The sequence below is a fragment of the Rhamphochromis longiceps genome, linkage group LG17 (genome assembly GCF_057381845.1).
Source record: "Rhamphochromis longiceps isolate RC_006_pf linkage group LG17, R_longiceps_female_GT1.1, whole genome shotgun sequence".
In the NCBI taxonomy this organism is placed as follows: Eukaryota; Metazoa; Chordata; class Actinopteri; order Cichliformes; family Cichlidae; genus Rhamphochromis; species Rhamphochromis longiceps.
Window position 1 is genome coordinate 32,060,617 of NC_140573.1, and position 12,546 is coordinate 32,073,162.

The 12,546-nt window shown below is 41.6% G+C and overlaps 2 protein-coding genes across 5 annotated transcripts; one reads left to right on the forward strand and one right to left on the reverse strand.

Moving 5' to 3' along the window:
- Positions 1-873: 873 nt before the first annotated feature.
- Positions 874-8,053, reverse strand: tspan33a (tetraspanin 33a). Its single transcript, XM_085386830.1, has 8 exons — positions 7,726-8,053; positions 5,899-5,956; positions 5,539-5,666; positions 5,166-5,240; positions 2,393-2,488; positions 2,175-2,303; positions 1,922-2,080; positions 874-1,837 (listed from the first exon to the last, which is right to left on the reverse strand). The coding sequence occupies exons 1-8, from the start codon at positions 7,825-7,827 to the stop codon at positions 1,736-1,738; spliced, it is 849 nt and encodes a 282-aa protein (XP_085242956.1). The 5' UTR covers positions 7,828-8,053; the 3' UTR covers positions 874-1,735.
- Positions 8,054-8,352: 299 nt separating this feature from the next.
- Positions 8,353-12,260, forward strand: LOC146649986 (uncharacterized). Of its 4 annotated transcripts, none has more exons than XM_085386827.1 (8): positions 8,353-8,540; positions 8,701-8,915; positions 9,756-9,866; positions 10,030-10,125; positions 10,357-10,464; positions 10,579-10,696; positions 10,783-10,983; positions 11,070-12,260. In XM_085386827.1, the coding sequence occupies exons 1-8, from the start codon at positions 8,492-8,494 to the stop codon at positions 12,080-12,082; spliced, it is 1,911 nt and encodes a 636-aa protein (XP_085242953.1). In that variant the 5' UTR covers positions 8,353-8,491; the 3' UTR covers positions 12,083-12,260. The 4 variants fall into 4 exon arrangements, with proteins under 4 accessions (XP_085242953.1, XP_085242952.1, XP_085242954.1 ...); XM_085386826.1 differs by having other exon boundaries at positions 8,354-8,540; positions 10,354-10,464; XM_085386828.1 differs by having other exon boundaries at positions 8,374-8,510; positions 10,354-10,464.
- The last annotated feature ends 286 nt before the right edge of the window (positions 12,261-12,546 follow it).

The window sequence follows — 12,546 nt, forward strand, 5'->3', positions numbered from 1 at the left end:
TCTTGAAGTTCTCCAGAGGCCTGGTAATGAACTTATCATTTGATTCAGGTGTGTTGACCCAGGGTGAGATCTAAAACCTGCAGGATACCGGCACTCGAGGCCTGGAGTTGCCTACCCCCAGAATCTGCACCTCAAAATTCCATCCATCCATGAGTCTTCCGCTTATCCTTTTTCAGGTTCACAGGAGCCTATCCCAGCTGTCATAGGGTGAGAGGCGGGGTACACCCTGGACATGTCGCCAGTCTGTTGCAAGGCCAACACACAGGGACAGACAACCATTGCCTTGACTTGAATGCCCTTCAAGAAGCCTGGAGAATTATTCCTGAAGAATACTTAGGAGAAATTATAGGAAAGCTTGTTTAATAGAGGTTGTGTTGAAGAATGAAGTCAGTGATACCAAATACTGACTCGCAAGCTCATTAGAATTGCCTTATATACTGTATTTCCATGTGTGTCGATAAGTCACTGCTACACCTTTCCAATTTTCCAAGCAATATACCAAAAAGAAAAAAAAAAAGGGTAGCTCAAGATTTTTGCACAGTACTGTAAATTTACAGCTTCATGAAGCAGTAAACATTTATGACTAGGCTGAAGCTAATCCTGACAAAACATTTCAATAGAACCAGACTTTGCTTTGCTTTCAGAGTGAATAAATATTTTCCCCCCTCAGTCAGGGGAGGTCAGTCTGCACAGTGACGGGTCACAAAGTACAAACTGGCTTGTACGAATAACTACTTCAAGAGGGTGATTCAACAGCACTCCAGACATTTGTTTTCCTCTTTTTAAAAGAATTCTTCTATATTTTAGTTTTAAAATAAAGTGAGAGCAAGAAGGATTCAAAATTTAAACTAGTTCAGTCCAAACACAAGAATATGAACTGTGTGGTTTGGCAAACATTTATTTGCAATGGCAACGTATTTCAATATACACCCTACAAGAAAATCCCGCGTCTCCACAGCCATGCAGGCAGTCAGCTGGCCAAAATGAAAGGAGGCGATGACATCATGTGCAGTGTGAGGTCTTGGCAGAACAATTGAGCAGGCCAACATGGCAGCATGATTGTGAAAGGTCAGAGCAGCAGTGTAAACATTTGCTTGCGGTTGTTGTCGAACGAAACCTGTTTATCATACTGTATGTTATTGCTTTAACTTTGTAACATGTTCATGGGGTGGGGGAGGTTCTGGAGCATTGAGGTAATACAAGCTTGCGAAAGAGGAAGAAACTATTCACAAAATGGTCTGTATGCATTGGCTTGGCCTTGTCTCAAGACATATTTTAAGTATGCTGAACTTGAGTGACAGACACAGTTCTAAAGGATGACATTAAACAATATGTGATTTACAGTAATTTTCAGCACATTGAAAAAAATCAGAGCCACCTCACTGATGGTAAAATTATGCTTTTTGCTTTTTAAAAAAGTTTTTTTTAAAAAACTTTTGTAATAAAATAACACAAAATAAATTTTTTTTAATTCTTGTAGATATTTTCGACTGCATCTCCTCACTAAAACGTAACATCCTGAGCACCAAATATACCTTCTGCCCTTGCTTGGGTATAAAGTTTGCTTTTAAAGTAACCCTTTCAAAAGTCAGCATTTGGTCTGTCCGTGTGTCCTTTGTCCAAGAATCATAACAGGCTCAAAGGACTCTATTGGTTTAGTTCTACCAATCAACCCCGATTATGCTGGTGTCTACATGCTTCCTGTTCTCCTCATCAGACTTTGGTGTCTCCTGGATCAGCTCCACGGGTCAGAGCTGTGTTTCTGGTTGTAGTTCTGCAGCTCGATCTGGTCTTTGATCTGGTTCATCAGAATCTGAGACAAAAGCATTCCAGCCAGCTGCAAACCAGAAAACATGACAGAAGGTTGAACATGTGTCTCTTCTATTAGAAGCTGTGTGAGTGTTGGTATGTAATCCTCTACCTGTGGTATAGCCAGTCCCAGCGCAATGCCTCCTAGTAAGAACAGGTTGCTGTGGATCCAATCAACTATTTTGTCTATGCAGCCATTGGTGTGAATGCGGTTTCCAGCCTCGATGTAATCCAATTCCTGAATGTTGTGACCGCACATGGTGTTGATTACCTGCCCGCAAACGAGCACACAGTTAAAACACATGAAAAACAACAAAAATGAACCACAAAAATCAGTATCAGCATATTCTTAAAAGCAAGTTCACCGTGTCATTTCTTAATATACAGCAGGAAAAGGGGACAGAGCAGCGTTCTCGGCTGGGGTTGTCCTTGCTGCAGTTGAAATACATGTTCTGTGACCAGTCCAAGTACCTCAAAGCACCACAGCAGTCAAACTGATGAGACAGAAGAGATCAGAAGATGGAGTAGCCACCTAAAAGGCTGCCATCACCCCAACAATTCCACCTTCAGGCTAAATCCTTACCTCTTCCTGACCAAAATCAATAAGGTTTTGCAGATCAATATCATCTCTGTAGTGGACAATGGCATTGTTGATCACCTCGGTCACTTTACCTCTTGCCTTGAAAGAAAAATGAAAAAGTATTTTATGGATAAAAAAAGTAAATAAAACAATGAAATAAATCTAGATTAATATGGACAACGTGCAGCAGAGGGCGCTCTCATTTTATAATACACAACCTCTCTCCCTGTGTGTGTTGTTTGCTTCGTTGGCTGCCAACTCTGACAAGATCAGGAGTTTGGAGCAACCAAAAGTGGCACACATGTACATGTTAGGGCCTTGAAGAGTTTCATCTCCGTCAGATTTTGTAACGTCATCATGTTGCCTAGCAACCTAAACCTTTTTAAAATCATCCTATATTTAAATCTTTTTTTTTTTTTTTTTGCCTGTCCCGTTTGGCTCTTTTGCCATCAGAATTATTGTCTAAAGGCGAAGAAAGATGCCCAATGGATTTACTTTACCAAATGGACTGTCCCAGCCTTGCCGTAATGGTCTATTTGATTCACCTTTTATTGTTTATTTTATTTTTTATTTTCACTTTCTAGATACGGGACAGACTTGAATGAGGAAAAGAAAAGGGAGAAAGAAAGAGGGGAAAAAAACAGCGGAGAAGAGGGACGGGGATAAAGGGCAAAAAACAAAACCCAACAAAATAAGCAGACAAAAATACATAAATCAATCACCTGGATCACTCGTTGAGAAAGAAAAAAGAAAACAAGCATTTAACAAGGGATAAACAACATCATGATGATATATGGGAATATAACAGTAAATACTAAATATTAAACATTATTGTGCAGCACGTAAGATCGACAGCGCACAGTGTGCTTTAAGGTAGGAGCCAAAAAGAGTGTAGTTTGTGTGTGTGAGCACCCGTGTGTACACCTGTGAGCATGAACGCGTTTGTTTTTAAAAGGTTCCTACATGTAATGATCTCTTAGAGGGTGTGGGGAGCCACAGCCCCGTCCTCCAGGGCATGAAGCAGGTATGGAGGAGATCAAAACTCCAGACATCCAGAGGCCCCCAGAACACAAGAGACCAAGGAAGACCAACAGAGGGGCAGCCGCGCCACTGTCCCAGAAAGAGCTGAGGAGAGTCCCAGATGAGGGGTCACTCAGCAGCCGTAGAGCATAAGCCAGGGGGGGTTGCAGTGACGTGCCCGGGAGCTCCGCCGGCAGCCAGCCGTGCCTGAGTGACCGAGCCCCAGGCCGAGAGGCCGAGGGCACCCCACCCCCGAAGTGGCCCGAGCGAGCCCCAGGCTCCAGGGCCCGATAAGCAGCCACCAAGGAGTGAGCCGGTGTGTACCTGGACTCCCATCCCCGGACACAAAGACCCACCAACGCACCGATGTCTGAGGGTGTCTGCCACTGGCAGGGGAAGTGGTGGTGGGGGGAGATAGGCCTCCATACCTTGGAGGACCTGGGATGTCCCCAGAGAGGTGGCGTCTGATACCCAACCTGACATATGGACACAGACAAACAGGCACACACAGATACAAACATCCATTCCCACCCTCATGCTCTCATATGCAATTACTCAACACTCACCCAACGTGGAGACAAACACAAAGAGACACTGTACACACAATCACACTCCCCAAGCGTACTCTAAGCCCCAGGTCTAGGTACCCCTTGAGCTGGAAACTGCACCCAGACCCAGGTGGTGTTACCCTTTTCCCTGCGGTGGGGAGATGCAGACCGCCCCGACTCCGCAGCAGCAGGGAGGCCCCACATTCCAGACCCCAGTCGGACGGCCAACTCCTCCTCCCAGCCCCCCCGCTCCAGCAGGCCACAGAGAACGGGGGTGTGAGAAGACTCCAAACCTCCCTCTGCCCGCTCATATGTAGTGTTGATGCATGTGTGTTCTAAGGTGCATTTAAAACCCAGGAGGACATGGAGCTACCTGCCAGAGAGCAGCAGGTAAGCGCACAGCCCCTCCTGCTAGCCCTCAATGTCTACGTGTATTTAAAATTGAGAGGTGAGCAACGACGCCAGGGGTGAGGTGTACACCCTGATGGCAATTTGGAGTCCGTGTAGCGTGCCCACCCCCAAGATCCTATATGTACGTGTTATGAGAGTGTGAGTAATGTGAATGTCTAAGTTGTGAGATAAAATTGAAAACAACATTTAAATCTTACAACAATAACATCTCCTTTCTATCCAAAAACTTCATTTAGGTAACTAAGCATCTTCCTAGCAATGGGAAATAATGGCCTGTTTTTAAAGCAATCTATTTTTATTTCACGACAATCACGTCAAATTTATATCCACAAAAGCTTAGTTATACACGATACAATATATTATATAATCATGTTGCACAGCAACCAACTAGTGATGAGCTAAAATGACTTTTATTTGTTGTCGTTGTTTGTTTGTTGGGTTTTTTTTTAATTAAAAGAAAATTAATATCATGTGCAACATCATTAATAGGCAAAAGAAGTAGTCTTAAGCACCAGTTTGGAGCGTGCTTTTCAAGGTTTTATATTAATGTGAAGCTACTGTATAACCTCTCATATGACTAGTGCTGATATTCTGTATAAACATAAAACAAAACTGTATAAAAATCATCAAATGATAAAGAGCCCCCCAAAAGACTATTACACCCAAAGTTATTTATTATAGAATGAGCAACAAAAGAAACCTATTTAAGTTTTGAAAGAGTTGAGAATACAGAGAACTGAAATACATTTGTGTTTACATTATTCTGATTGATAGAACAGTCCATATTGTTCGATTACCTTATCTGAAAAGATGAAGCCCAGGACACCAGCAGTCAGCTGCAGGATGAAGATCACGATCAGACAGATACAGAACTGGGAGGAGGGAAAAAGAGCAGTCGTTACCACATTGTAATTTAAACCTCCTCCTGTGTCTCCATGAAGCTGTTGCTTATGAGCGCCTCACTTGTAAAATAAAAAATGTGCAGATTAAGCAAGAAAGCAGAGAACAACTAGTGAACTCTAGAAGCAAAATATTTTAATGGTTTCCTAGTGTAACCTGTTTGCTTGGCATAGATAGCACAAATATAACCAATGATCTTAAAAGATTGTGCATTTGGACCCTTAAAGATATAATAAAAACTTTAAAATCCATTAAATTCTTCTTCCTCACAGTTTGCAAGAGGCAGAGGTTTTCTCGGAGGGACCCCACACAACCGCAGAAGGTGATGATGAACATGAGGACCCCCACAATCAACAGCATTACAGCGGGGTCCACAGCGAGACATGCGAGCGCTGTTTCTAAAGCAGAAGGGGAGAGAGAAGACACTCAAAGGATAACACAGACAGAGAGGGCAGGCTGGGAAACATTTCTGGAAATATAATTCAAAAACTGCATTTTCAAGTATGTTTTTAGTGAAAAAGTGGACTAACAAAGCCTTACAGAAACAAAAGCACTCTACCTATATGTGATGGGACTCCCACTGTGTTATTAAAAAAGACTGTATGCTTCATAAATAGAGAATTGTTTTACCTGCGTGTTTCACAATGCGGGCATACACTCCGATTAACACCAACACCAGAGAAATTATCTGAGAACAAACACATAGAAAAAAAGATTACCCAAGATTTCTTTATCCTTGGGGCAATTAAAAAAAAATTAGAAGTGAAGTGTAATATGCACTCGAGGGGAATATGAAGAAATATTTCTCTTATGTTTCTGCTTGTACAGGGTGCATCATCATCTTTCCAGAACACTCAATTACAATAATAAGAAAAATGTGCAGTGGCTACACATGAGTCACCGATAAGGCTGCACTGATGATTTTCCAGAAACATTCACTCTGAATCAGTGTTAAACTGCATCACCAACAATTGGTTGTTAAAACTAGGAGATTCTTCCAGTCTCTCTGCTTTAATCTGACTATATTAACCTACAGCAACCTGCAGACTTCATTAAAAAAAATAAAGGCTCTTTCACTCTGCACTGCTTTCTCAGTCTCAATAGAATAATAGTAAATACTCTTCCCAGCCTGAATGACATAGATCGAGTTACTGCAGACACTGCGCCTTAATGTGGTGGGAGAGAGAGGTCAGGTTTGTCTTTTTGGAAGGGTTTAGTTTCACAGTCAAAGGGAAAAAAAGGGAAAAAAAACCACAGGGGTGATATTAGGAAGGTAATTCATGTCTGCATACGAGTCAGTAATTGCCATGAAAAGAAGCGGCGCGCACTACGAGACTCACTGTAGCTGGAGGGAGCAGAAATGACAACACATTCCATACAAGTTTTTACAGACTTATCCTGTTTGTACACGAGCACTGCCTCAATACTGCTGACACACTTATGCACAAAAAAAAAAAAAAAAACCATGCAAAAAATGAAACAATTACAAATATAATAGAATGTGCAAAGGAAACACTACAAACACTGAGCAAGGACATAAGAAAAACACTAAAACTTCATGTCAGATCTTGGTTTAAGCATTCTAATTTTCCTGAAAAAGGGTTAGTCTCCTCACATGGATCTAAACCTCAGCTGGTTAAATCTGCAACAAGAGATCAACTCTAAAAATGCTGTAAGAAATCTCCTTAAGTTCTGGCCCACGGTCACCTGACACCGCAACCCACTGATGGGAACGTTTTGTTTACAACCAACCTTCTGAGCTTCGCAGTTTTACATAATTTGCGGAATTTTAATTTGAATGATGTTATTCAGTCATTTGTTGAAATAGAGATGTATCACCACCTGCACAACCTGGCACAGGGGACAACCTCTGTCAGGAAACAGATGTGAGGTGGGGACATTAAACAAATGTGTGGCCCCATGAGCACATTGACCCTGAAAGTTTGCTTGGCATTGAGTATGTAACAAAAAAGGAAATCAGTGAAACTGGGAAAACTCCTTTGTGTTCACATTTTCTGGTGGCTGAAACAAACCACAGCACTGACTGAGGTGACCAAATCCAATCCTGATTTTCAAAGTGAGAATAAAACTTAGTCAATGTTTAAACACTGAGCTGAGAACACCTGGTGTATTTGTTTGTGTGTATGCCTTTGTGAGTGAGACCCGTACTTCCTTCTCCCTTCTACTCTTTCCCTCAGTTTCACTCTGAACACCAAAGTTAAAGAACAACTAAGTGAAACAAAGCAGCAAAGTGTTCCGCTGACAAGGAAGTGATGCCTTACATGGTTGGCATAACTGAAATCACAGCATAAACGTCTTTGAACTATTTGTTAGTCAAACGTCCCCTGGAAGCTCCAAAGACAAATGATTAACCAGCACACAGAGTTCCTAAAATGAAGGTCACCACACGCAGAGATCAGTCAGTCAATGCTTTTATAATAGCGCGCGATTACTTACCCAAAATATAAAATTAAATATGAACAGCAGGTACTTCACAGCTGGGCTGACAAACGTAAACTCCTCGTCAGATCTAGGTGCGCCTTTGCTTGTTCGTGCCATGGCGACAGGTGAGCGTCTTTATTCAAGTTTGCGCGCAAAAAGAGCCAAAAGCTGGGAAAAGGTGTTTCCTAAAGTTAAACCGAACACCTCTCAGCATGATGACGACGACTGATTTGCTGACATGCTGACACATAACAGTAAGGTAACGAGTTCCCAGCTGCCCGCCGACCCTGGTTGATAGTAGCAGGGTGTGTAAAAACGGGGTGTTCCCATTTTTTCTCCACTGTGTTTTTTTGTTGTTGTGTGTGTTTTTGTTTTGTTTTGTTTTTGCACTAAATGTTCCCTGATATTAACAGGGTCCAAGCACTGATTTAAAAGACTGAGTTGGGATTTTATTAATTGGAAACAACGGTTACATTATCAATAAGTACAAAAATAAAAGCCCAATTGTAAGTAAACATGTATGAATGCAACACTAGAGACAAAAAAGGGCAAAAAATAGCATATGGAAAAAAATATGATTTTTCTTTTCTTTTCTAGTCTATTAGAAAAAAGTAAACGTGAACCACATTTGAGCTCAAACTGTCCTCTCGCTGTCTGCTTTTATTTTGAAGGCACGATATCGTCATAACATCCGCTTTACCAAGAGGTTATTTCCGTGTTTATTAGGATGTCTGCAGAAGTAATAATCAGTCAATTTTATAGAAATATATAAAATACGAAAATGGCGTGGAAAAGCGAAGGTTTGTGCGATGTTGCGCGTTTGTTTGCTAGTAGGTTTATTTATTTTCTTTAGCTCAGAGAAGCCTTCTTAAAACAATTAGGCTGTTAAGCTAACGTTGCTAATTCTCTCTATTCGTATAGCTGTAACCTGTTAATTGCAGTTTCTAGTTAAATTATGTGGTGCTTTCACTCCAAAACCTTTGTTTCCAGTGTCTTCGGCAGACCGTGTTCTTCCTCCAGCCTCTCTGCGTCTCCTTGTCCCTCCAGTGAGACTCATGTCTGCCTTCGTGTGGCAGGTAGCGCAGCAGCTCAAAGTGATGCAGTATGACAAGCTGGCGGACTTCATCAGTTTGGCAACAGAGATGGTCCCAGAGCTGCTCAGTCCCACCCAGAAGGCTCAGCTCATCCTGGGCCTGAGAGCAAGGGTAAGGGATTAGTCCCAACTGTAAATACATTTTAATGTCAGTGAAGCTGAGATGAGGAATTAATAACCTATACTAATGTAGTACTTATCTATGTGGCCCCTCAGAGGGTCTTTTTCCTGCCTTCACCTTAATGTGCTAGTGCATGTCTAAGTAATAATATATATGGTAGGTTTTGAATATTGTTGTTAACCACAATTTACATTTTCACCACATTTAAAAGGCTTTGGTAGTTAATTGAACTACTTGGAACATTAGTGAACGTTCCCAGGTGTGGCCAACCTACCAAAAGTGCTCCAAGAGTACATCGACAACTCATCCAGGTGGTTGCAAAACAGTCTTGTTACATCTGGGATAAAAGTAACACAGCATTTCTTTAAAAAAACATCATACCAACAGTAAAACATGGAAGTGGTAGTGTGACAGTCTGAAGCTACTTTGTTGTTTCAGGACAGGATGACTTGCTATAATTGGTGGAACCATGAATTCTGCTCTATTCTAGAAAATCCTAAAGGAGAATGTCCAGCTATCGGGTCATGCCCTGAAAGTTGTTTTTTTTTTAGGTTATTTATTCAGCTTATTTTCGTCTAATATTGCAACTTGTTTGATGTAAGTGTGAGAACCAGACAAAAATCTGATCTCAGGAGGGTGGCAAATACTTTTTCATAGCACTTAATGTAAGGCACGAGTTCTGTTATTCATCATTTCATTCATTACATTTTTGTTGCTTTCGAAGTTGAAGTGTTTTGTGTTGCTTGTTATTACATGCCTAAATATTGTGCTTCTGCTCATAGTGGCAGTCGTTTTTTTTCCACAGTATGTCGTGATCTTTTTTTTTTGCAGCTGGTTCTTGAGCTGTGTCGAGGTGATGGTGTATCCAACCTGCAGATGATCCAGAGTCAACTAGATAAAGTCCACACCTGCAGTGTTGAGCTGAGCTCTAATCAGGAGATGGTGGGTGTTTTTAAAGACAATTCAGAGCTGTTTCATCACCAAATTTAAAAAGACAAACAAGCAAGCAAACAAAAAATTAGACAAACAATGAGCTTTAGGAAAAAATAGATTAAAAATACAGAAAAAAACCTTTTTCCTGTATTGTGTGTCTTCTTTTTGACAGGCCAGTTCTGATATATTGAAGACATCATACAGCAACTTTGCTAGCCTGGTTCAGAACATTTTGAATGTTCCTTTTGAGAAGGAGTTCTTTTTTCAGGTAAGTTGGTTTCTGAAAAATTCACAAGTCATAAGTTTTGAAGCCTCTGATTTAGCTACAATCAGTGGCTCATATGGTTCTAACTTATCAGTCACAAGGTAGCCACAATCTGTTTTTTTCGTTTTCTGCACACAGTACCATAATTTACATGTTGTATTAAATGTATAACCTATAATCTATGCTTCTCATCAAGTAGATGAACCTATAGTTCAGATATGATTTCTTTAGGAGGTTTTTCCTGCCAACTACGGCTCCATCTATAACCAAAGGATCCAGCAGCTTGTGTCCATCTTTCTGTCCAGACTTGAAGAGCTGCTGCCAGTACCAGACCTGCAGCAGGTACTCCAGCAGTACTACAAAAGTAATTTGCAGCACGAGATCAAAATTTGTAACCTCTAAGATTTTTTGTTCTCTTACAACCTGCATTTCTGTGGTCTTTTCTTTCCATCTCAGACAGCAGCTTGGCTCAATGAAACACCTGTATCAGAAGAAATTGGACTCCATCTGTCTGAACCCTTCAGTTTGAAGACCCTGCTGCATCATCACAGACAGACGGGGACTCTAAGTTCAGGTGGGAACCTTTTTTCTTTTTTTTTTAATGAAGTATTATAAATGAGTGAGTAATGTGTAATATTATCGGGCTTTCTTCTCTGACAGCACGGTCAAGCAGTGAGGACGATGTCATTTTGTCCACACTAGCCCTCCCTTCTCAAACTGTCGCAGAGGGGTTCACTGAGGCTTATAGTCAGGAAGATCATGACAGTGAAGAACAAACACCATCACTGGAGGGCTTAGAAGAAGAATCAAGTCAAAGCTTTGATGTCACGGCAAATGATTGGCTGCCAAAAAAGAAACCAGGTCAGAAAAAAAAGTAGGAGACCAATATTACTCTTGAATCAGTTAGTCTTATCTCTCTGACTTGCTGTGCTTTGTACTGTTTTCAGGTCCTTTCTCTTGTTTATTCATCTGCCCTCAGTGCTCATTCACACATCGCATAAAGAGAAAAGTCCAGGAGCACATCCAGAGTGAGCACCAGATAACCGCTTCTATTCACACAAACTTTTCTGGGAAAAAAGTCAGGAAGAAGATACGTCAGAATGCTGTGAAAAATCAAGTAAAAGGTGACTCAGACAAACGGAGGAAAACCGAACCAAAAAGTGTGGCTAAAAACTGGGAATGCAAGCAGAAAAATGACAATGTAGAAAATAAGGAAAAGCGTAGATGGAAAGAGCCCAAGCAGGAAGACAGAAGGTTTCTGAGCACGCGACCTGTGAACAAAAACTTCACAGAGAAAGAAACCAAATGTCCGATGTGTGAAAAGTTCTTTGAACATCCAAATCAATTGAAGGCTCACATGAAGCTCCACAGCTTCCCCTACCGCTGCAGCCAGTGCGAGAAAGGATTCACCAGCCCATCAGGCTTTTATCAGCACCAGAGGCTTCATAAGAGAGGACGAATATTCATCTGTAACCAGTGCAACAAGGGATTCCTGTGCAGGTATTCACTCAAGCAGCATGAACGCCTGCACAACGGTCCCACCAACTTGTGCAACATCTGCGGGAAATGGTTCAGCAAAGCTGGCATCACGAGACACATGCAGATGCACAGAGGGGAGAAAAACTACCTCTGCACCACTTGCGGGAAATCCTTCTTGTCTTCGGGCGAGCTGCTGCTGCACACTCGGTCTCACACGGGGGAGACGCCCTACACCTGCGTCCAGTGCGGGAAGGGTTTCTCCAGCAAAAGTCACCTAAATGTCCACATGCGCTCTCATACAGGGGAGCGCCCATACCTGTGCTCTGAATGCCCCAAGCGTTTCCTTACGTTAAACTGCCTAAAGAGACACACACTCAGCCACAATGGGGTGAAACCATTCAAGTGTCCAAACTGCGAGAGAGAATTCTCGCAGCAGGGGAATCTGAAAAGACACCTTGCCACTCATAAACCTCACATGTAGTTTGCAGTTCTTATTTTATTGTCAGTCAAACAAGTATATTTCAAACTGGAATTCCAGAATGAACTACCTTCTGTACGAAGAAATAAGTGTGGGAAGCATTAACCATGCAATCGCTGGAAGTATAAGCTTTGTTTTCTTCAGTGTATTCGGCAGGCATTAAAGTGCACTTGAGCATATACTTACCATCAGCGATGTCAATTTCATTTTAGTTTCACACACCATTACACTCGCTCACATTGTAGTGTAGAAAATCTGATGATGAAGCTTTCTGGGTGGAGTGCTGGTTAAATATGCAACACTTTCACTTTTCAGCTCTCTGTAAAACTATTCTAACTTCATCCCTGTTTAAGAAACCTGCAGCCTTCCCTTTGAGCTGAATCCTATGAATGTTCTTGTGCCACTGAATTTTTTTTGGCATTCTTGTCAAAAATGTAATTATCTTAAAATTTGGGGGTTTTCTCAAA

Coding starts and splice junctions, on each gene's coding strand:
- tspan33a (XM_085386830.1), bottom strand. CDS start 7,827: ATGGCACGAACAAGCAAAGGCGCACCTAGATCTGACGAGGAGTTTACG. Junction 5,957..7,725: donor TATTTAATTTTATATTTTGG/GTAAGTAATCGC, acceptor GTTTGTTCTCAG/ATAATTTCTCTGGTGTTGGT. Junction 5,667..5,898: donor CCGCATTGTGAAACACGCAG/GTAAAACAATTC, acceptor CTTCTGCTTTAG/AAACAGCGCTCGCATGTCTC.
- LOC146649986 (XM_085386826.1), top strand. CDS start 8,492: ATGGCGTGGAAAAGCGAAGGTTTGTGCGATGTTGCGCGTTTGTTTGCT. Junction 10,126..10,353: donor AGAAGGAGTTCTTTTTTCAG/GTAAGTTGGTTT, acceptor TGATTTCTTTAG/GAGGTTTTTCCTGCCAACTA. Junction 10,465..10,578: donor CAGTACCAGACCTGCAGCAG/GTACTCCAGCAG, acceptor TTTCCATCTCAG/ACAGCAGCTTGGCTCAATGA.